General features: G+C 41.2%; 1 protein-coding gene across 1 annotated transcript in view; it reads left to right on the top strand.

The window, feature by feature from the left end:
• Positions 1-6,280: 6,280 nt before the first annotated feature.
• Positions 6,281-25,125, top strand: part of col27a1a (collagen, type XXVII, alpha 1a) — a 60,478-nt gene continuing 41,633 nt past the window's right edge. The window contains exons 1-4 of the mRNA XM_026355905.1: positions 6,281-6,675; positions 10,435-10,505; positions 15,137-16,623; positions 19,524-19,577. Coding sequence (XP_026211690.1) covers positions 6,623-6,675; positions 10,435-10,505; positions 15,137-16,623; positions 19,524-19,577 — 1,665 coding nt within the window. The 5' untranslated portion in view covers positions 6,281-6,622. The remainder of the gene's footprint in view (positions 6,676-10,434; positions 10,506-15,136; positions 16,624-19,523; positions 19,578-25,125) is intronic.

Raw genomic sequence — 25,125 nt, 5'->3', positions numbered from 1 at the left:
TTACTTGTAAACCTGTGGGAAATGCTGGAGATAGGGAGCTCTCTGCTTTAGGCCAAGAGAAGTACAGTAAGCCACATTTTGCTGCGTTAGGACTCCAGGCTCCAAGTTAGAGTCTCCTTAATGAGAAGAAACATACTGTTGATGATGCTTTGTGTCACCATCCACAAAAGGAAGTTATCTCAGTGGTGTGGACAGGACTCTGGGTCATATGGCACCACGACTTGTGCCTATAGGAAAATACAGCAATTTCCTCCAGTCACTGCGGCCACGGGGAGTTGGATAATATCCCACAATCAGGACCATCTGAAAGTGATTCCCAGGCACAGCCACTGGTCTGGAACAGTTTTGCTTTATGGGACAGTTAACGGTTGACATTCACACACACCCACCCACATGCAATGTTTTTGTGTACAGTGTGGTTTCACACAAACACGCACAAAAAGTGCTTACTTATGCCAATGTACAGTAGTATGTGCGCAGTCAGTAGAATTTACCTGCCTCCAGAAATGTCCTGATGCTGAGATAGAAGTAGCAATCTGATCACAACCAACTATTGTGAATGACTAAATATAAAGATGGATTGAAGATGTGTTCATTTTAAATATTTACCACATCTGCACACTTTTCAGACATTTCGTTTTTGGACACAAAAATTGACACAGTTGTGTAAAAAATCTAAAAAGTGAGTTCAACTCCTTTGGTTCTCATGTCAAATGATATTGCCAAGCACTGCGGGAATTCTAGCTTCTCAGTTTCAGAATGGTCTGAAAATCAGATGCTTTTAGTCGTAATTTGTTGGGAACAGGTCCTTCAGACAGGATGCTGCAGACACAGACTAAAAGCAGTTGGAGCCTACTGGCACTTTAAGGCTTACAGATATCAACCTGTTAGTTTAATGACAGGAGATGGGGGAAAGCCAAGTAAGAGTAGAAATGACAGTTTGTGGATTGTAGAAACTTTCTTGACAGGGTGAAGAAATGGTCAGTTTCAGGTCTGCAGCAGCACCTACAAAGGGTACATCAGTGATATACTGTCTACAAAGCATCAGTCCAGGTGCAGGGGAAACAGTTCAGGTAGGAAAAATGATGGCTGTGATCCTAATGTGTGTGTATGTGGAGAGGAAGGTGGGAATACGGGTAGTGAGGAGAGTGCAGCAGTAGCTGAGAAGTCAGAGTGAAAGACCATCTGTTTGGAGAAATCTAAGGAACTGGGGGTCTGAGAGAGTGACGCTTCCTGATGACAGCGGAGTTACAGAGAAAATCAAAGGCTGAGGGACAGTTTTCCCCAAAGTTCCAACCTAATATTTAATACCTGTCTTTGATTATCAAACACAGCTTCTAATGTTTTATGATTCCCTGTGGGCAGTAATATCTTTTTCATATCAATAATGTGAAAAAAATATGTTTCCTGCAAAACACAATATCCTTTCTGTTCACTTGGTCTGTGTCAGGACAGAGACACAGAGAGGCTGATAGGGGGGTAGGGTGAGCCATCTGCATGGGATGCAGGAACACTGAGCCTGGTGTAGGACCTGGGTCTGTGGGAGGAGCGGACACAGCATCATAATGACCAAGCCAAATATTTGTCTAGTCCATATTCTGAGAGCATAATGAAGTCCTTTTACAGGAGGTATCATTGGAATCTGGACACTGATTTTACGCCAGGGAGAGAGAGAGAGCAGGTTTCACCAGGCCCTGATGTTTCCACTTAGGCTACCCTGGTCTCTGGTGGCCCAATCCAAATTCAGTACAAAGCCCAGTGTCCAGAATAAGAATGAATTATGGCTCTGTGTGACAGATGAGAAGTACTGAATCGGAAATTGAAGCTGGATTTAATGAGGAGATGAATTGCACGTGGACATTGGATTTCATTATACTGTGAATTGAGTACAAACTTGCTTGGAATTTAAATATAAGTTTCTTCTACTGTACATGCCGTTAGTCTACTATTTATGTAGGGAGGAGCTTAAAAAGTGGAATTTCACAGCACTTAATCCAGCCAATTTCTCTGGCACATACACATCTAAGAACCTGCATACCTGTGTACACAGTAACAGTATCTATATACATCTTCTATGCTTACACAGACGTGTCAACTAACTTCCCAGTGTGTTGCGCCTTTCTGATAGTGCCAGGTGGGTACTCCCTCTGGTTGCCAAAAATGTGTCAGGAATGACATGGGGAAAAAGCTATACAGCCTTAGATCCTTTTCTCCATAGCAAATAAGCAAATAAGACATTTCTTAGGCAGGCTAAGCAATATTACAAGTGTTCCAATCACTTACCTCTGTCTTGGTTTCTAAGCAGCTGGAACATTTAGCATCCTTAGGAATTCAAAGATCACAGGGAAACAGCTCAACAACTCTGAAAGAAGAAGACTGGGTACCAGTCATGTTGCTATTACCAATCATATTTGTGACCATTTAAGTTGTTTTGTGTTTGTATGTAAGGTGGCTGCAATCCTGCAAAAGGTCCTGGGTCCCAGTGAAATTTCCTGATTTAATAAAGTTTAAAAAAGTGCAAATCAAACCACCCTAATACTGTCATTGATAGTATGTGAATCTTCTGTTCACATTTTCCACTGCCCCCAAGTGGTCACAAATTAAATAATTGCATGTTTATGATGGTAGACTCCAGTTATCCAGAATGTTTTAATGGAATAATAAATAAATAACTTTTTTACAAAGCCATGAAAGTGCACAACAGAAGCTGAATTAAAGTGATAGTAACATAACAAGATGATCCATGTGTTGAACCAAAATTTTTCTTTATTTTTAAGAACTGTCACCATAACTTTATGTTGCACATTTCACTTTATTGTAGTTCTGGTTTCTGTTCAGACGCAGACTGAAGTGAAGGTGAGAGCTGATGTAAGGCAATAAAAATATATAGTGTGCTCTCTGGACAGATAAATTCCAGTCACTTCCAGGATCTCATCAGCAAAAAGAAAAAGTAAATAGCCCTCCCCCCTGTCTGGACTCCCCCTGCTCACTAATAAATTTTGTACCATGCCTAAACAGAGAGTGCTATGTGAAAGCCACTGTGTTATGATCACAGTAAATGCGCATCATTTTAGCACCTTACAACAACATCTCAACCCTGAACACAAAAATAGAGCAAACACTCAAATCATTCTAAAACATAATTTGCGGGGAAACTCAACTCCATATTTCACACTTCAACAAGTGCAGGTCTATGTGGTGTTGACACTTTCAATCCAGGGTAGCCAGGTCTGTGAGTCTCTCCACAAAAGAGCTTGTCTCCCTCAGCAGGTTATTCTGGTGTTATTATGAGAACTCAACATGCTCATTATGGTTGTGGCACTGTTTTCAGGGTGGTTGTCTACTCTGGTGTGCCAGGACTGGAAATGTTTGTGGTGAAGGAATGCCAGTGAGCGGGAGGAGAGAGGAGGGACAGTGAAGGAAACAGGACAAGATGAAGAGGATTTAGCAGACAATAGGAACGAAGATAGAAGAGTCAGTGTATAATGAAGGGTGACGGATTAAAGAGAAATGTAAACGAGGAAGAGAGAGGTGCCAAAACATGGGTGAGAGTGATCGAAATGACTGCAGACAGGAGCTTGTTCAACCACTCTCTCCCTCCCCTGTGCATCACTAAACCATCCCTATACAGGAAGGAGACAGAACCAGGAACACAAACAAATGGACATAACCACCTGTAAAGGAAAAACACACACCACAAAGACTCTCCACATATACACACATGCACGTGTGCATTCACGTACTCACATACACACACATTTTATGAACAGACTTCTTGTGTGCAGTGGAGCTGAGAGAGACAGCACTGTCTGGTTCACTGCCACCACCTTCACAACCCCTGCAACTGCCCAGCATGAAAACACACCTACACAGAGGTGACTGTCTTTACGACCTATTTATTTGTTGAGTGACACAAGGTTAATTTATGTACTCACATGCTCTGAAAAAGTTATTTAGCTAACATTTTCTACTTAGGTGTTTGAAGTTGTGAAAGTTACTCACGCTATATGACAGCTTTAAGAAATCCCAGCCCTTTATGCATCCTTTCTCATGATAATTTAACCATTAAAGGACTTTATTACTATGGATACGACAACATACTTATTTAAAACAGCAGTAATATCCAGATAAATATAAACCATGAGAAACATGTTAACACCCAACCAAACCCAGTGCCCAATTTTCTTAGATTTTAGCCTGCAAAACACTGTGTTGGTTGTTTATGTGTATGTACAGTATGCAGCTTACTGTAAACACTGATATGCAAACAGCCTGTGTTGCTGTTGCTCTTGACGTGCATCAAAGAACAGTCTTGTGTCCTCACTAGGCCCAGGCTGCAATTTGGGCTCAAGGCGTGGCCCGGCACCCATTGGGCTGTGTCCGCCCTGCGTACCAGTAATGACCCCTTCCCTATGGGGAGTGTTTGATCTGGGCTGCCTGTGTGCTTCAGCAGGGCCTATTTCTGGAGCGTGGGGGGGATAAAGAGAGCTTTCAGACGTGGTGCCAATGACCATAATTAAGCAGCTTTAAGGGGTGGCAGTGAGCGCGCGAGCAAGCACAGAGTTTGTAATTTGGATGTGAGGGGTGGGGTGGGGGGCGGGGGGGCGTAGAGTTGCTGTGGCTCATTGGAAGTACATGGTAGGGTCGGGTGGCACCCAGCACTGAAACACAAGGAACAGTGTGTGTGAAGGGAACTGTAAAGAGGATGTTAATGACTTGCATCCATTAGCACCCACCCCTTGTGTTGGCTGGGCAGTGGCCTTAGGCTGAATTGCACGGAGATTGCTATAGCTGACACATGCATAGCTGCCCCGCCCCAACAGAGTGTCATTCAAGATGACCTTTCAGTGCTTAAGGCCTTTGGCCAGTCAGTTCAAAGTGTCAACACTTGAGAACCCAAGTCACTCACCTCTCACTCTATAGCCTCTTCACTCACTTGTTGGCCCACTGACGTTGCTGAGTGCAGCATTCAGCTGAACGCGCGGTTTTTCTGTATGGACATATTCATTCTGAATTCAGAAAAAGAGTGTAAGGCGGCTATCTGCTGTTTTAGAAATTATCCAGTAATTTACTCCAAATTGATTTAATTACAATTAAAAACAAGATTACAAAAATTATTGGTTTATTTAGGAAAATTAACTGATGACTGGCTCAGAACCAAGAGGTGTGAGTTTCCCAGAAATGCACAATTTTGTTTGGTACAGGTCGTTATTTACTACGTCAATGAACGGATTTGTTCATGCACATTACAAAAATCAAACTGAAAAACATATTTTCTCATGCAACACTACAGTAGTGTCATCTAGTCATGCAGACAATTTTGCTTTTATTCCCCTAGGTTTTGTTATTTGCAAACCTGAAGGGAGGCGAGTGGTATTTTGTTTGTGGTGCTCACAGAAGCGTCTGTCTGCAGAATTGGACTCGTTATGAAAAAAGCCTCCTTTTCCAACATTGTTGAAAGAAACCCAAAATATCTTATCACCCCGTTACGAGTACACGTCCACGAAACATCTCAAACAGATGGCAGGTGGTAATTACTGGCTGTTGTGTCTGTGCAGAGGTCTTTAGTAGGCCTCATTCAGCAGTAGGCCATGACCCCTCTTCAGGTAATGGGAGCTAATCCAGGTGCTTGCTCCCTCTCTGTGTCTCCATTAACACTTCTTCAGCACAGGAAGCAAAACCGATGTCAACACTGACGTCTCACCTAGAGAAATATCTGTACGAACTGGCCCCAAGATTCTGGTCCGAGCCGCATTGTGACAACATGTGTGTGACAAATAAGTCCAGATAACGGCCAATATGAACAGATCAAACTCACTACTATCTCTTTAAAATCTCGCCTCACATTTTTGTATAATTTCATCTCCAGGAACAGATGAGACACACCTTTAAAGTTTACAGTCTCAGAGGTCTCCTTTGCTGGAGGGTTCTTACACACCATTATTCTTCCTAAGAAGTGGTTTGAATGACTCAAGGCTATCGGTATGTTATTTGCAGTCACACAAATTATTCACATTGAGGCATAATAATGTGGATACCTGGGGGTGGGGGGGTACTATGTGGAGCTGTGGGCGTTCCTCTGTCTGTGAAGGAGGCTGTCCTCCGTGTGTCACCGCGTTTCATTCATATGGTTTACCGGTGCATGGGGATTTGGGTAGGATCCATGTGACCACCCACCCCTAAGAAGAAGGCGTGTAGTTGCTCGATGCAACCGCTGGGTGTTTGTAACTTGACACCTGGATTCGCGGTGCATTTGCCATTGCTTTACCCACAGAAAACCTATTTAAAAAGGAAAGGGATGAGTCCAACGCTCCTGACTCCATAACCCCCTCCAAAAAGAACCCAGCTTTCTCTCCGGCTGCGCGTCCCTCAACCTGGATCGGCATAAATGAATGAAACACGGGGGAATATCGACAGACAATCGCACAGGAAACCTCTCTGTCAAACCAGCCTGCCAGAAGGAATTTATGCCGGGCTTGACAGGCAATTCAGCATGAGTTTTGTTCTCTGGAAGTTCATCTCAAGCTTGTCAAATGTGTAAAACGGGCTTTTGCCCCCTTGCAAAGGAGTCACGCTGTGATTAACGGATCAGGTTTTTGACTGCCAGGACAAATGAATACAAATGAATTTAGGCACCCGAAGGAGAGATTGCAGAACCTCTCATCTAGACACAAAGTAAGTAAAATTTATTTCTGCGTGGAAATATCTCTGCTCGGACCGGTCACAGGTGGGGGCTGACTTATAATTTAAGCAGCTCTCCAGCTCCATGTGCGTACCTGTGATGTGCCGGCTGGCTGTGTTCCAGCTCTCCATGCAGGACCAGTGTCCACTGGGGACACTGAGGCTCGGTGTAGGGTCTGTTTGTCATCAGTTGACTTTAATTGTTTCCAAACTTAAAATATCTCATTTACCTAATTTGCCTAATTTTAAATTCACGTTCATTTGATTAAATCCCAGTTCTTCTGGAAGCTCTTTGGTCATTTAAAATAGACCTATGTGGACTTTTCTTTTATTTGATTTGATTGCTCAAAGTAATTGAGTTCATTTAATATGCAAGCAAGGACTTTGCCTTAAAGTGACTATTGACTCACATGACAGATCAGGCAAAACAGGTTTCATGAGAGGTTAACACGCATCCACTGGAGCGTTTGCTAGATTTGGTTATGATGCTTTTTATATTTTCTCTTTATATTCAGACTCCACAGTCACGTTTATTTAGGGTAGTTAAAAGATTTTTAAAGGTGAAACTTTAAACAGAATGCAGCTTCTTAACTTAACATAACTTTATTCAGCAGCATCAAAAATAAAATGCAAATGTTGTATGCAAGTGTGGACTCTTTGCACAGTGTTTTTTGGAATTGAATTACATGATGCAGGCAGCTGTTGCACAATTTACATCAAAAAGTCATTCATTCGTTCATTTACACATGGATGCGTCATTATTAACCACAGATTAACGTTTGGTTTGATTGCGTCGTGATGGATGCATCAGTGGCGAGAACGTGGAGATAAAGTCAACTAGGGGATTAGGAAGTCAGAAGATTTTAACTTTCTCCTCCTAATTTCTCATAATTACGCGTTGGCTAAGTGATGCCAGCTTTATTTATCACACCTGGCATCAGTTTGTGCCGAAACTGTCTGTCATGTACTAAGAGAATTTAAATGGCTTTAACAGGTTTAGGTTCTAATTGATCAAAGGTGCAACAGTGGTGTCACCACAGAGCATCCTTCATTTATGACGCGCACAGACTGCGCTGCAGAAAAGACGCTCTACCTGCGCAGGGAGCATCATTCTCCACGTGTCCACACGGTGTCGCTCTTTATGTCTCACTATTAGTTTTCCAATAATATTATTCCTAAACAGAATTTAAGCTGTATATTACTATTATATTACTTTTTACACATCTTAAAATGTGATAGGTTTCATCTCATGTTGGGAATTTTAAAAGTGATAACACTGTTGTGGGTCATTTGATTGGAGGAAATCTGTTATGAAAGAGGAAACTGGTGTCATGAGATACCCAAACTCAATACACTCCTCTCGCCATCAGCGCTTACTTTCAGCTCATCCATAGGAATTTTCCACAGTGGGTGTGTATGGTCAGGGGGCAGGATCACCTTTGGGAATTCCTTTACGTGAATCACTGAGTAGTCTCAGCTTGTGAAAAAAGGAAACTATAAAGACTTCTCAGTGGCTTTTTCCTCAACCTTTAACCGGTTACTGGCCTGCAGACAGGGTGCTGTTTGTGTGTGGAGAGGGTGGTGGTGCTTGTGGTTTTGGGGGGTCAAGAGGTTAGAATCAGAGTTCGGCCATGGGTAACGCAGTCAAGGTTAAGACAAAAAGATGCAGACAGTGGTCACAACAATATAAGAAGCCGTACAGCAGGGGAGGACACTGAGATATTCAATCAGAGAGTTTATTATCAACATGAAAACTTAAAGTTACTGAATTTCTTTGAGAATGACATCTTCAAAATAACAAAATCATGCCACTCTGCTTTGCACTGTGCATCAATCTACCCACAATTTTCCCATTAAATTACAAAATGTACATGTTTACCAGAGCAGTATTCTCTCCACTTCCATCTTTGAAATATAACTACCACAGTTGATAGCACAATATATGGGTTACTGTCTGGTTTAATGGATGACGTAGGAAGGGGGTACTGTTTATCTGGCCTGTATTTTGTCCACTCAGCGTAGCAAAGAATTCCCTTAGGGAACCATGTCATAGCTCACTGTTGCAATATGAAAACCACAGCAGACAGATTCAGTGTTCAGATGTTAGCTCCACTGATTTAAATTTCTCCTGTGCACAAATCCACTTCAGTGCAACCACCTCCAGCTTCTCCACACAAGACAAATCCTAACCTGTCACGTACACTTCAAAAGCACCCTAATGAAAACCTAAACAAGCTACTGAGAACTTTAAATGTGAAACGCCAAAGAAAGCAGCGCTGTTTCCCAGGAAACTTGCTCCAGTTATCACAGATGTAAACAGCCTGAGGGACAGAATGAGAGTCATTTTTGCTGCAGAAAAAAAAAAAATCTCAGCATTCATGACTCATTTCTCTCTTCAGCTGATAAGAAACTGACTGAGACTGGAGCCAGCTGGAAGGCTGAGAGATACACATGGATTCCTCTCTCTCTCACACACACCCACATGCTCATACACACATCCTGAGTAACCACAGCCAGCTGTGTGTGGGGTTGATTGTGATGAATCTTTATTAGCAACCAGGAGCTGGAAGAGCAGGAGACATAGACACCACAAACACACATGTAGGCACACCACCACACACGTACACTTAGGTATGTACACACACCCTAATTATAACCATCCAGGCCAATGTTAAGGTTAAAGGGAAGACGTCTTTATTCCTAGTTTTGTTCACTTTTTTATCAGGGATAGAGCAGGTAAATATCTGGTTGTGTAATAGATATTGTCTTTCCCACTTTTATGTACTTGAGTTCTTGGCCCACGCTCCCATCTGCCTTTTTCTCTGTGACTCTCCGGTCACAGCTGCTATACACATTTCCTCCTCCGACGTGTGTGTGACCATGTGTGTCTGGATGACCTCAAGCGGTAAACAGTGGCACCTCTGCCTGTCACCAGAGCTTGACCCCCCACTGAGTTCTCAGTCCACTTGCCAGTCACTCTACTTATTACTCTGCTGCATACCTGGATGTGGCGGTGAAAGAGACCACTACAATTTCCCTTTTTGTGGGTGCGTGTTTGTGCATGAGTGTGTGCATGCAAATGTTGGTTTTGGGAAGGAGGTTTGATGGATAAGTCCACGGTAGTATTTCTCCCATGCTAACCACTACTTGAAGCTGTGTGCGTGCATGTTTTGGAGGAAGGTGCTGAGTGTTTTTGCAGAATCCAGTTCCCATTTGTTATTGGTATCAGTATCTCAGTTGCAAAGCAAAAGGTTTTTACTGGAACCTGCATCTTGTTGTGATGTAAAAACAATCATCAAAGATGCATTTGCTACCCTTTTGCATATGATACTTAAAACATTTGTTTTGTAATTTGAGTCTGTCATGTTTTTGTGGTTTACTAAGACACATGCCATATCTTTCCTAATCGCAGCAGTGCTGTCTTCATTAAAAGTATTTACAGATGTTCCTCTTTGGTTCAAATACAAGATCTTCTTATTATTGGAACTGCTTTTTAAAAAAGACTCTGTTCATGACAAAGATTTATTAACCTTTAATACATAAGTTTAAGGAATCATTTACAAATTCTTTATAGAGCTGCTAAGCACAGTGTGTTGCCAGGTTGTGAAAATCCCTTTAACTCATTCATAAACAACTTATTAACCCTTATAAATGCAGTCTTAATGTTTAAACTCCTAATTCCTGAATTATTAATGTCAGTATTAGTGTGTTATTAGAAAGTAAGAAACTAACTCCTCTCTTCTCTTCCCACAGGAGAGCCCTATTGCTCTGCACCGTTTTATATTGTACTTGTTACCTGGGACTTACACAAGTACACTCTGAAGGTAAGACATGGCTTCCACTCATCTCCATTCAGTCACTACACTTTCTCACCTCTTTCCACTGCACTGACAATTTCACCAGTGGAAAAAACTGTAAAACTTTTTGGAGTACTGGGGGGATTTTGCAGTAATTCTTTGCCTGTTTGGTCATTGCCTAAGCACGTAAACACATTGCTATGAGAATTGGGCCAGCGGTTGTCATGACAACATGTGTTGAGTAAGCTAAGTTCAATGAGCAAGGGAGTGATTAGATCACAGATTCAAAGCTGGACATTACAAAGAAAATTTACTCTCTCACAACAGTCTGTTGCAGAATAAATGATTTACTTTCCCGTACAACTAAACTACAGCTGCAAATTTGTTTTACAAATGCATATGTTATACATATAAATAAGCATCAGTTCGTCAAGTCAAGTTTACAAGTTTAAACAACTTAAAAGTTGACCTCACGTTTAACAGCTTGTTTGTGGTGCCTCTAAGTGGACAAAATCCAGTCATCACATGCAGGGACATTAATGTATTAATCCAAATATACACCAATCAGCTACAACATTAGTACCACTTTATGATTTTAATGTTGTGATGGACAGAGGAAGATATGTAATGCTGACTATGATTGACAGATGTCAGAATATATAGTGCCTCGCAGCTTTTGTGTGCCCATACTGACCACTGTCCACCACTTGTTGCTGATGACAGCTTGTCAGCTTATTACCCTCCTTTGTTGCCAAATTTTACTTTTTATTTGACAGTGCAGGTAAAATGTGATCATGATTTACTTTTGTACTATTTGGTAGTTTTGCCCAATCAGTCCAGTGAATTGGCTCCATTCTTTCCTCAAGTTATCATGATTGGGGTTGATATGTCACAGAGTTCAATAGCCCAGCACACTACAGCAACTGTTTTTTAGAGCTCACTCTTGGAATTGCACAGCTTGTAGATGCTCTCGCAGCCACCCAGACAGTCCAGAGTAGAAAGATCCTTTCTCTCTTCAATCATCATGTTTCCTCTGGAGAGATGAGGTTGTTGACTATTTTTATTCTGTGCTTCTGCTCTCCATACCACCGCCACTACCACACACAGTAGTTATCAGGGAGAGGCAAAAGGCAATGCCAATGCCCTGCTGCCTTTTATGAGTGAAAAAGCTCTTTCAACCTGTTCAACTTTAGTGTATTCCACACAACAGTCACTCTCAGGACATTTTACAGGTAGCTCGCTCAATGATAAACAGATATTTAAAAATTTCAGCTAAATTATTGTAACATAATATTTTGGGAAAGGGACATTCAAAACAGACCTGCATATGCATAACATGTAAATGGTGTGTCTGGTGGCCCAGTGCTTGGATAGTATATCACCCCAGTGTCCCTACTGTCGGGAGGTTTGTTGCATGTCATGACAAAAGGAACTCAAACAATATCCCGCTATTTTACTTAGTTTTGTCCTTTTTTTCTAATTATGTTAAAATATTTTTCTGTTTTATACATTTGCATGTGTTGATTCCAAATTTAAAACTGTGGGGATGCATGCAATGTATTTCTGTGAGCATGATTTTTCCATCCAAAAATATCATAAATGGCTCACTGTAGACTATTGTAGGCCAACCAAAGAGAAATCTACTGAGTGTGTTTGAGTGAATTAGTGACTTCATCCTCTACAAGGGATACTATTTCACTGTGAAGAGCCTTGGACTTTCTCTCTGTCCTACTTGAGTAACTTGGCGCAGAGTGAGGCTATGAACTCCAGCCATGTGTCAAACACAAGTGTGCTGTATATCTAAAACCACACAGTTAATGTATGCTCTAGTAATAGTGCAAGTGGTATTTAAATAAAGAAATTTGGCAACTGGGACTATGCACAGAACAGATACATGTAATGCACCTCCTGCATTACTGCCAAGTCCTAATGTCCTCTACTGCACAAGAGACCACACAGAGAGGTAAATTCACTGTGTGGATGAGTTTACACTGTACCCCACGTAGGTCTAGTTTCTGCAGACTTTTTTATCCTGTGCATGGTAAGATCAAAAAGAAATGTCAGTGTAAGAGAGACATATCTACATTTGGAGCACTTGCACTCAAGTATAGTGTTGTATGTGATTCAAACGTTGTAAATATATATGTACTGTATATTTACAAGGTCTAAGCCAAAGAAGCAAGCCTTGTGTTATAGGAAGACAAGCATTTAATTGAAGTCCCTACTCTCTGTCGCTTCCCAGAACATCCACTGTTAGGACTTTCCATCTGTCTTTCCCCTCAAACATCCCATTTTCTGTCATCTCATCAACATTGCTTGGCCATTTTTCTGTGTTTTCACAAGCAGGGCTTCCATACACATGTCCCCATTAGACAAGGCCCAGTAACCACAGGTCAGAGTGAGCCTAGAGACAATAAAGATGGTGAGGGGCCTAGGTCTGAGATCACAGGTCATATAGAGAAGCGCTGGGACCACTGAGACTGAATCACTGCACAGAGAGCAGTTGGCTGAAAGGCTGGAAACTATACTCTGTTTCCAGGCAATGAGGTGCTATACTCACTTGTGTTTATCGTGTTGTGTTCTGAATGTCCACACTGACTCCATTGATGGATAGGACAGAGAGGAAAAGGGAAAAAGAGAGGTTGTCTGATGACGCCGATGTCCTTTGGTTCATTAATCCACTATGGCCCTTAAAACAAAGAGGCCATGCCTTGTAATCAGTGAAGCATTTCCAGCACATATACTTTAATATATACTACAGTGTGCACTCAGGATTTCCTAATTGGTGTGGGAGTCATTTTAATTTGACACAAAATGTACATTTAGCACCTGAACTCTTCCCCTTACCTCCAAAGTTAAAAATACACATTTGTTATAGAAAGACACGATGCCAAACGTCTGGGCTGCATAACCGTCACCGTGCTTCTGCATATTTGGAAGTAGTTTCCCTATCAGTTGTTTATGTATTTGTTAGCTTTGTACAATATCCAAAATGTTGTATCTTAGGCTTATAGCAGTTTATGAGTCAAACTGTTACCAGGAGAAGATCAGGTCCTAGGCCTTATTGTGCATTCCTGGGTCTGAACAAACCTCGTCATGCTCTGTGTCACTAATGAACATAGTGATAATGGGCCTCAGTTAGTCACACTTTGAACTCCTACATCACATATTGTAGTATGGCGAAGGAATAAATATATTTACTATAATATTTTCACTTTGTGGCACAGCTAATTTAATTTTAATGAGTTTATAAAAGTTAACAATCAGTACAGAAAAGATAAACAAGCAGGAGGAGACTGACATTATTATTGTTAAAATAAATACTGCATTACTTTGCAAGTCAGAATTATCGTTAAATAAATGTTAGTATCTCATTTATTTTCTGTCATCTGTGTCCAACAGTAATCTATTTCATGTTGAGAGGATTTTGGCCCTGCTCAAAAAGCATAACCAGACAGCATTTCTCTCTCCAGAATGAAATTTCATTCATCAGTCAGAGAGACAAGATCATGCATTTGTAACCACAGTTGCTTTGCAGGCTTGCATAGCAGTAACCATGCTAAGACCATGTGTCATGTGCATGCTTAAAACTTTTTTATGCTTCACAAGAGTCATACAATCGAAATGATACCACCACTTGCCATGTTGAAGAGACGTGCGATGCTGAAAACCACAGACATTTGAAACAAAGCCACCATGGCACCTCAGAATCATCTGCCCACTCGGAGAGCACAAAACAACTAACCAAGGTCACTCAACACTCCCCAACCATCAGCTTAGTTTTACGACTCTTTGGCCTTATACATAGTTATTTGTTTTGGCTTGAAGCTGCTCTAGACAGCCTACAGAAGCAGTTTGGTGGCTTCAAAACCCAGTGAGTTTATTATTGTTTGTATTTCTTTCTCTTTTTTTTTTTTTGCTTCAGCCTTTTTTTCCCATTTCTTCAGCCTGCACTGTTTAAGTGCCATTTTTTATGAATTGCTAAAAGATCAGTGACAGAACATATGGCTATGATGCTACCATGCCTGTCATGTGTGATAGCAAAACACAGATTGGTTTTGTTTGTTATCGGAAAATTGGCTCACACACCAGTGTAGTCAATCCAGCCACCGCTGGCAGAGATAGCTCAAATATTTTGCTGAGCCTCACTTGTTTCAAGAAGACTAAATTCTCACAATGACTGTAGTTAATAATTTTAAGATGTTAGATAGTTTCCCGCACTGTGATTGTTCTCATCCACATATGTTAATGTTTTTTTTGTTTTTTTTGTGTGCAACTGTTCTTCACATGTCCATGTTACTACATCATCAAAATTGTCTTTCCATTATCCTTGTGTGAACCTAAAAGTTGTATCAGTAACATCACACTTGAAATTGATGTATGCAGTCAATTTTATTCACAAAGATAAATATGGTAAAGGTAAAAAAGTAAATATGTTCCTGGTTATAAATTTCCAGGTTCCCGATTATGGCATAGGCTACAGAACATGCTGTATAAGATCAAAAACCAGTAAAACTGAAATGGTTATAACTAAATAATAAATAAAATAATAATATATATACATACATATATACATATATATATATACACACATGCATACCAGTTACTTGTCTATCTTAATTCATTGCACCTCTAACACCACTCTCCCTACTATCCAGATGTGGACATCCTCCAAAAGTTGGGGCTCAAGGGAGAGAAGCCATCTCGGTCTGTGCCAGCAGGGGTCATTCCATTCAGATCAGGGATCATCCTCAACCAGTGGGCGCACATCGAGGCTCCGTTGCGCTCAGTCTTCCCAGCGGCCATCTGGCCCAATCTGGCACTTGTCCTGAGTGTGCGCTCACACCGTGTCAACAATGCTTTCCTCTTCACCGTGCTCTCAAGCCACAGGAAGCTCCTACTTGGTCTGCAGCTTGTTCCAGGCAATCTCGTCCTTCACACAGGACCAAACACCTCTGTGGCGCTGCCCTATGATCCCCATGATGGTCAGTGGCATCAGCTTGCAGTTGGAATTAATGGAAAGAAAGTGACTCTTTATGCCTCCTGCGGAGAGCAGAGTGTTCATGCAGATTTTGATGAGGGACTGGCTCCAGAGCTCCAGGGCTCCTTCCTGCTGGGGCACACAAGCCAGCAGCAAGCCTCACCACACTTTGAAGGAGCCATCTGCCAATTTGACCTTGTCCCCTCTGCACAGGCAGCTCACAATTTCTGCAGGTACGTTAAGAAACAGTGCAGGGAAGCAGACACATACAGGCCGAACCTTTCTCCCTTGTTGCCAATTTTACCACGAGATACAAACATCACAACCACCGCTGCTACCAGTAAACGTGGTAGCCCGGAAACATCTAGGAAGTCCACAGGGATGAGCCTTGCCAGGGGTGTTGCTGCTGCTGCCTCAGCTGTCAGACATGTGCCCCCTATCCAAACAATAAAGCCCAACCCTGGGACCATGTCTACACCCCTGGGAACTGTGATGCCAGTCACAGTCCAGCTCGGTTTGGCCTCCCCACCTCCCAGGGCCGAAACTGTCACAGTACCACTCAGGACAAGAGCAACCCCCACAAAATCACCAACCCAACGACCCTCCACCCCTAAACCTACTCCCCCAAAGCCCACTTCTCATAACAACCTAAAAAAGACAATTACAGGAACAAACAACAAGAAAAATAATACTATTCCAGCCGCTACCAGCACCAAACCCTCCAAGACAAAACCTGATTCTACCTTATCACATCAAGGTCCAGTCCTAAAGAAACCACAGCCCACCACAACCAAGAAAACATCACCTAAACCTAAAGTTACGCCATCCAAAGCCACTGTGTCCAAACCCACTGTGACCAAACCCAAAGCAAATTCTGTTAAGGTTGTCCCTTCTAAACCAACAACATCCAAAGTCAACCCCTCAAAATCAATTGTGTCCAAAACTACAACTGCTAAAACCTCCAGACCAGTCTCCAAACAGGTCACCAAGCCAACAAAGCAAACCAAAATGACCAAGGGTCCGGTAACCCCACAACCTACCAGGCCGTCATACAGCACCGTAACACCACCTGCTACTGATAGCTTCCAGAGCTGGGAGGTGCCACCTACTCAGTTCTCCCTGCTGGCTGGACCCATAGGACAGAAAGGGGAACCAGGCCCACAGGTAAGAACCTCTGGTCTCTTGTCTTTGTTTGTATAAGTAAGTTAATAAACGTGCTTGAGCAGTCTTTGTTCTACTTGGATCATGGGCTCGCTAACATGATGTACTTTAAGGACGTGAGGTAAGATCTCAGAGATATCTCGGATGATGTCTCGTTTTCCCATGATGGTTACAAATCTTTTACCCTCCGTTCTCCTCCTGTGCATAGAACCCTCCAGACTGGGCGTGATGTGTCAGGTCTGACGCCTTGTCGCCTGTGCACCAGATTCCTCTGTCAGAGGGAAAGGGGAGGTCACATGCTAGGTCAAGGGTTAACCCAGTCAGTAAACATCATCATTCAGCTTCCCAATGCCGGCATAGAGGTCGGACAGACCTTTAGTTTATCACAGGAAGTGAGAACACTGAGACACGTTCCATTAGATTTTGGTTCACACCCAGAATTAGAGCAAATCTCAGTTGACTCTTGATTGACCACTTGAGATCAAATTTACCTCCCCTTATCATAAATACATTTGTGGGAAAGCTGTGACGGAAATTATACAAACATACACACAATCTCTCTCACATTTGTTTTCGATCTCATATCAGAGAAAGGGAGTTTTTAAAAGAAAAAGTTGTTTAACACAGCTTTGGGAGATTTGTCATGTTATGGGAAACACAGAGTTGACTACACAGTTCTTAACCTCTTAATGTGGCTTGATCAATCAGACCTCAACGTCTCCTCAGCACATTTTGGCTGTTTGTACTTTTATTCAGAGCCACCAGTGTGATTGAGTCATTTTACCCTGAAGTCTGAACCAGGCCTGCATGTTTGATACGTGTGCCTTCCTCATACTTTGTAGTGCTCTGTAATTTTGCAGATGTAGATTGCAGAGTTCAGAGTGTCTAGGTGTGGCTAATTTACCTCTGTACTGATGTCCACACTCAACTTGACTGTCATTACAGTGAACTGAATTACTGCCATTTAGGCAGCCCTACCTGCAATTTCAATATGAAGTGCTGTAATCTATCTTAAAAAAGAGATTGCAAAAGGATAGTTAAAGGACGTACTGAGATCATTTACTGAAGCACTTTATTACACATTTACAGGTGGTGATGTGATGTGGTGGCAAGATCTTTTTCCTCCGTTAAGCCAAATATATGTAAAAGTACATCAATATGACAGTAGTGCTTTCATTGCAAAACTGTGCCTAAACATCCTACTATATAAAACTCAAAAGGATCAGAAACAAAAACTGTAGCATGTGGTTCGGCTGTGGTTTGTGAGCAGGCTTTAAATTACATGTGTGTTTAAATGTGTGTTTGTGTCTTTTGTTCAAATTTAAATTCAGTCCTAGGAAAGAGTAGGAAATGTTTCACTGGATGAATTGTGAACATGCATGCGTGCAAGTGTGCTTGTGCTTGAGATCCAAGGATAATCATTAGTCATGCTCCTCTTAAACATAGTTTGGATATTATAAACAAAGATGCCATGTGCGTATTCTGTCACTCATACCTTTTATGTTTGTATTTATTTTGAAAATTGTCAGAAAACATTTACCTTGGTTTCAGCCAATAGTGGGATTTTCAGAGTCCCAAAGTTGCCGTATATGTGTCTGCAGTTGAAACAAGAGGGTGGGATTTTTACATGATGGCTAAAAGACTTTTCATTTAAATGTCATTTAAGCTGTTTTTAAGTGTACCACAAGAATTAGACAGCTTTTGATCAGTTCAATTTGAAATTCTGTTCATAAAAGATAAGAGAAAATGTGTTGTTTTAATGGAAATTAAACATGTAAATTCAATAAAACTCAACAGCTTTTACAGATCCCAGCGAAATTCGTAGTGCATAATTCAGATTCGGCTGTCAGGTGGCATTAATTGTGCCCCAACTCCCTCCTAGGCACAGCCAGCTGCATTCATAACTGAAAACTGCATTTGCTAAGATATTGTTCGAAATGGAGTGATTTTAAAATTCCTACTGATGTTAGAATTTCATGAGAGTACGCTCTACTCGCCCTTACAGCAGGTCTATTATAGAGATAAACAGGTGCAAATAGGAAAAGACAGTAGGGATAAATAAACAAATGTAAAGAAAGGCTCAACCAGGACATGGACGTGTGAAGATGGATGTGGGCTATGTGTTTATGTTGACAGGTCCTTTGGCCACCATAGAGCACACCACCTGTAACAATAGGGGTGGTCCTAACTAGGGAGGTGGTCCTCGAAGAGATGGTGGGGGGCCAGTTACATTCATCAAAGCAATATAAACCAGATTGCAGACAGACATGCAGGTAGTGTGTCTGAAAATCTGGCTTGATAACAATAACCTTTAGATTCAGGTTAGAGTTTGTATGAGAGGGTGGGTGTTGTTGTGAAGCTGTCCCTTATCTCTTCAAGTTCATGGCCCTGTGAAAATTGAGAGGATGATAGCTGCACTGCTTTTTTCAATACATTGTCATGGCTGTGTTATTCCAGGCATCTAATTTAACCACATACGGAAAATACTGCAATGCATTTTACACTAAACAAAGCATTTGTGTTTTTTAACAAACATTATATCACATGCTCTTTAATTAACTCTCACAGGTCAGCTTTTCCTCATCTCCTTTGCCTCCTTTTTGATTAAAAGAAAACGAATGAGCACAAGGCCGACGTAGCCGCACAAGACTATTGAATGGCACAGGAAATTACCTGCTATTTCTACAGTTTCTTGCCACGGACTCAGAACTTCTTAGAGGATAAAGCTGAACTCTCACCACCTGTAGTTGGACTTACTTCAAAGAGAAAAAGTGTCACTTTCCCCCCACAGCTACTGTGCAGATTGTGGAGACACACAAAGGAGTTTTAATGACCCCAACATTTTGATTACTTGGATATTTAATGGTATAATGCAACACACATTGAATGCATTCTGTCTACAGGGACTGTCAGGACCTCCAGGGAAGCCGGGCCTGCCAGGCAAAAGAGGTCCCAGGGTAAGTCTTCTTGAACACCTCCAGCCGCATTAAACATATTTTCATTTCTGACCTCTGGAAAGGCTTTTACCCTGTGTTTTTGTTGCAGCTATGTTAAAAATAGTCTTTATTAAGTTTAATTGTGGATATCTCTCTGTGTGTGTTTGTGTCTTTGCTACTGCTGCTGGTGGTACATCTTGACTAGAAACTCAAGCACAGTCAGTACTAAGTACTTAGTATCCTGTGCAGGAAGGCAATCACACAATACAGACAAGGATATTAATGATTGGATCTGTGTGTTACAGCCTAGAAGGCACAGTCCCTGACCATTTTCTACAGTTACAATTCTGATCTAGTCAAGCCAGGCTGCCACAACACTTTAAATCCCTCCCATCTCCCAGCTGACACACTCTCTCACATAGTCACACACAAAGTTTTCCTATGCAGGCAGAGTAACCATATTCAGCACGGGGCTGCGAGTGCTGACCTCCCACCCCTAAGCATAAACAGGAAAGCTCCTATAAAGACAGCCTTTCAAAAGGCTGCTTGTGCCACAGGATGCCTAATAAAAGCACTGTAAACAGACAGAGAACACATGGCTTCACTGGACTTTCTTCTCCTCACTGAGCTTTTGCAGCAGGCTGTACTGACACTTCATAGGAATCCCATTCTGTACTAATGAAAGACCTCTTTCTCCAAGACAGTTAAATAAATAAAGATTCATTCCTGGGTTGTCTTTCAGCAATTTTTTCACTCCCACCACTCAGACTAACATGTAATTTTTTATTTTATTTATTTATTTTATTTGTGGTGTGGCTCTAGGGATGGATTGCCAATCCATGGATTGCCGTGAAATATGCTTCAGTTATCCATGCTACTCTAAAGAGTTTGTTGATTACTTTATGTAATCTGTGTAATCACAAGCAGGCTGAATTTGGTGGTTTTGAGTAAAGTTTATTGGCAGCTATTAAATGGATTACAAAGAAATTCATATAATGAACTGTAAAAATTATGGTGATTCCTTAATTTCCCCTCTAGTGCCATCACCAGATCAACATTTTTATTTGCCCAAAACATCAGTTTATAATAATTATATGTCACATTTTTGCATTACAATTAACTGTATTTTGTATTTGGGACTAAGTCTCAGAGGTTAAAGTTCACTAAACTAAGAAAGATATAAAGCTTTGTTAAACAATATCCATCAGTGGGCTAGCATGAGTTTTATAGACTCATATCAGAGTGCTAATATTAGAGTTGAGTTCAAAGCTCTGCTGCATCTTGACATGGCTGTAGACTCTTAGTCTAGTGTTTTATATATCACAGACTCAAGTAAGCGCTGGGCATCTAGATTTACAACGTTAATTACTAGACAAACAATTACAAACAAGCTACTTGGCAGTTCACACAATAGAATAATATAAATACATGTAGTAAATTTGTACACTGTGCATGCATAGTGGATACTGCGTTTCTATGAACATGATTGTGTGTTTTAATTATTACTTACTGTTTGTGTCTGTCTGTGTCTGAGAGACTAAGCTAAAGTCTCTGTGATCCCCCACCACTACAGATGTATAAGGAGGTCTTTGTCTGGCTATAATTAAAGCTATTTAAGCTCCAGCAGCACCTCCCATCCCGTCTCTAGCAGCAGCTCCACACCATCAGTCTCACTTAGGTGGATTTTTTATGATCCAAATCAAACTTACCTGGGATAAAACTTTAATTGGGCTTAAAAATGTAAGCACAGAGCTGCATGAACTTGGTAAAGCCAAGTATTATGTAAGTATAATTCCAAGTGGAACTGTTTTTGTGTAACCAAGCAGCAGCTTTTCTCAAAATATACCCCAGATTTAATTTGATCATTCATCATTTTTCTACTCAGGACTAGAAAACAATAAATGAATATGATATAAATATATATTGATAAATGTCTAACACATTAAAAGAACATACAAGTACTCATGCACTGCAACATAAACCTTTCAGCATTGGTTGGAGCCTGAACAGGTTTGGACAAAACATTTAGAGTCTGACTTGTCCTTGGTAAAGCCTTTACATCTGCGTCAAACCTCATTTATCATCAGTATTTATCGACCAGTCACCTCATACTGATTTACATCCTGGTGACTTAGACGTGGCCTTTTACACCACAGCAAACCAGCTGTTGAACTGCCTGTGGCATTGTCAGTGGAAGTGGTTGGTTTGCAAAGTGCAAACAATGAAAACAAGTGTCTTTAATAAAAAGAAGCACTTTCAAGCCATTTGTTGTGATGCTGCCTTAACAGTGGTCCTGCCTATAAACCGAGTGAGATAGATTATGGAGCTTTCCTGTAAACAAAAGCATTTATCAAGTTTAATTACTGCTTCCATGTGCATGTGCAAACACTGTGGCATATATGTACATACAGTGTACTGGTCCTCCACAAATACTCTGATCCAAACTCTTTTCCTTTTGGCAAGATAAGAGGTTGTGGTTTCAATTTGGGAAAAGAAACTCACTTCTTGATCACTGAAACAATTAGTTCCACATTTATACATCCACTGCAGTTTGCTTAGGCTGCAAGCTTTTTTCTGTTGCATGACCTTCCATAGCCTTGGATTACTGTCTGTATGATGACACACAGAGCACCATTGAGCCCACCAAGCACCACCCATGAACCTTGACCTGTGATCCCACACATGTGAGTGTGAGACGCGTCACTATGGCAACCTCTGTCAGATCAGCAACCTTTGCCAAGTGTGCATGAATAGCCACAGGGCGAGCTCTTTTGGGTGTGTTTAGGTTTAGTAGGTGTGTAACGATGATGGTGCTAGAAAGTGTGAGGATGTGTGGTGGATGCATTGTGGAAACACAGGTCTGTATTTGTCTGCAGACTGACTGCATGTGTTTGAGGAGCCTGCTGAGTCAAAAAGGTCTTTGTTTGAGTGAGAAAAAATCTCTGCCAACCACCTTTTATCACCGCTTTGTCAATAAAAGATAATCCCGCTCATTGCTTCTTTTCCTCTGAAGCTAATTGAGATTCCAGATGGATATTTGTTATAGAACACTTACTGGAATACTGTGACTATATGGACATTTTAAGTGAGTAAAGGTGTTGGGATCGGCTTAGGGCAGTGTGTAGGGCTATTTTGGTAACACCAGGTGACAGATCAGCTCTTTAAGAGCTTGTTTAATCCCCAGTGTAAACTGTATATATGGATCTCTCCTCTGGAACATTACAGTAATAAGCTCCAGGATAGTAAAAAGCACAGACTGTGTTCCAATAAACAGTTTTTGCAATCCCCTTTAGGACCCTTAAATACATTTTTTAATACCAGATTTTAAATATTGGGCATCAAGTTTAGTCTCCAGTTTCCATTGTAATTTTAAAACTTGTCATGGCCATTATGAACTATTACTCTTACTGTAATGAGTTGGGCCATGCATTATTTCTTTTTTCATACCCTCTGGTTACTGCATGATATATTTTACTCTAAAAACTTATAAATATAAAATCATGTTGTTTATATTGTTAGATTTTTTTCCAGTGGAGCATAATTCATTTATCCTGTCTGCTTCTGCTACTATGATGTTTTACTGTAATGTATGTGGCATTAGGTTTCAATTTCTGCCTTTTTCACTCAACAAAAGATAGATATGCTACAAAGACTTTAAACAGTGAAATCTTTACCTTAATTCTCAGAGACAGAGTTTCTACTGGGGGTGTGTGTGTGTTTGTGTGTGTGAGCCAACTTTAATTATGAGAACGTCCAATGGTTTCACATGCCCTCTTGATCTAATGTTAGTTAATCAGACACTTCCCCTCCGGCTGTCATTTGGCACAGCACCACCACCCAACAGCTCTCTTTTATCTTTAATACAGAGACTGTATATACATTTAAACTGTCTTTACGAGGTTGTATTAAAAGTCAGACTATGTTTACAGCATATCCCATTAAAAGTGCTCAATATATTCCTTAACCTTGGGAATGATATCACGTGTCCACACTGAGGATCCACTAGAACATTTTTAGTTCTTCTTGAATTTATGTTGCACATATGGTGTTTATGTAAAATTGTGTAGATTCACATACATATATTTATACCCTAGAGCGGCCAGCACGCACATTAGCCTGAACATGAAACATTAGGAGCTATCATTTGTAAAGATCTGGACCATTTGGTCTCAAGTTAGAACAGAACTAGCAGTATTATTACCACAGGAACCACAGTTACGCCCTTCTTCGCTGTTCAGATGTTGGTGGTTTTTCATTTGATAGCCCTCAGCTTGTGTGCACCCCACCCTGGTCTTCTCTAATTAGACACCTGTTGTGAGAGAAAGGGACACGACATGGAGGCAAAAGCACTGCACCAAATGTTGGTGCCAGCCTGTGCCTACTAGCGTACTGCCTAAACTGCGGTGTACCACAGGGTTAATTTTGAAGCATGTAATTGAAACATGTCTAGTTTGTTTAAGCTTTTTTAGGGCACAACAGCCTCCCTTGACACAGTCTGGACACAGCAACTCTCAAAAGAACACAGGCTGCATACAAACCGAAAATGAAAGGGAAAGAAGTATATGAGCAAAAGAAGTGGGATCTTTAAAACTTGAGAATCCTTGGAATGAAAACATGTAGTGCATAAATGCTAAGTTAAAAATGGATCAGGTTTTCTAACTGTTTCAGATTATGTCAAAACTTTTATTTGGGAATTAATCTGTGTAGTAGTCCAGAACGCTTGATGATGATTCACACAAAAAGCAACAACACCTTTACCTCCTGCGTGTTTAATAATGTCCTGTTTGTTCATGTAAAGCTCTGTCTTAAATGAATCAGCCGGGACTGTCATCAAAGCACCTTTTGACAGGAAGAGCAGTTACAGCAAAGGGCATTTATGTTGTCATGTCTGCACCCGACATGTCTGTTTTTGAACTCAAAGCTCAAAGAGCTTTTGTTGAGCTGTATAACCCAGCCCAAACCCCAGATTAGGTTTTTTTCTCTGTGGGAGAATAGAGAACTGCCTGTGAGGATGGCCGAAGATGTTGTTTTTTGATAGTGCAGAACAGATCAGTAACATAATAGCTTCACGATTTGTTTTGACTTAACTCAGTGAAATTCACTGACCCAGCTCTTAAAGTAGTTAATGCTCTTTTTCCACCTTCTCTGACTTGTTTGACCCTTGGCCCAATACAGAGGGGTAGGTTAGGGGCCCAAGGGTGCGACAACACGTGGAGGTCAGACATTAACAGGAAAAAGTCACTCAGAGCAAGAGAAGCTAGACAGACAGATAGATGGGTGGTGGAGACATAGCAACACCCCCTGTGCTTCTGTCTGATAGATGCTGTTTAAACCAAAGAAAATTTGGTGTTGATTCATTGTTTGGCTCCTGATGATTTTCTGCTAAATCTGGCCACGGGGCTGCTGGACCGGGTGAGGTGGTTCACATTACCTTTATGCTGCTACTGTAGCTCTCCCTTTGTTTTCTTTCAGACTCAGTTGTGCTAATTTCCTCAGCAAAAGCCAGTGTAGACAGAAACACACACCCGCAGAGGAACTCAGAATGTTATGATACAGGATGATCTGCATT

This window comes from Anabas testudineus, chromosome 12 (assembly GCF_900324465.2).
Source record: "Anabas testudineus chromosome 12, fAnaTes1.2, whole genome shotgun sequence".
NCBI lineage: Eukaryota > Metazoa > Chordata > Actinopteri > Anabantiformes > Anabantidae > Anabas > Anabas testudineus.
This window is presented reverse-complemented; position numbering and strand designations above follow the sequence as displayed.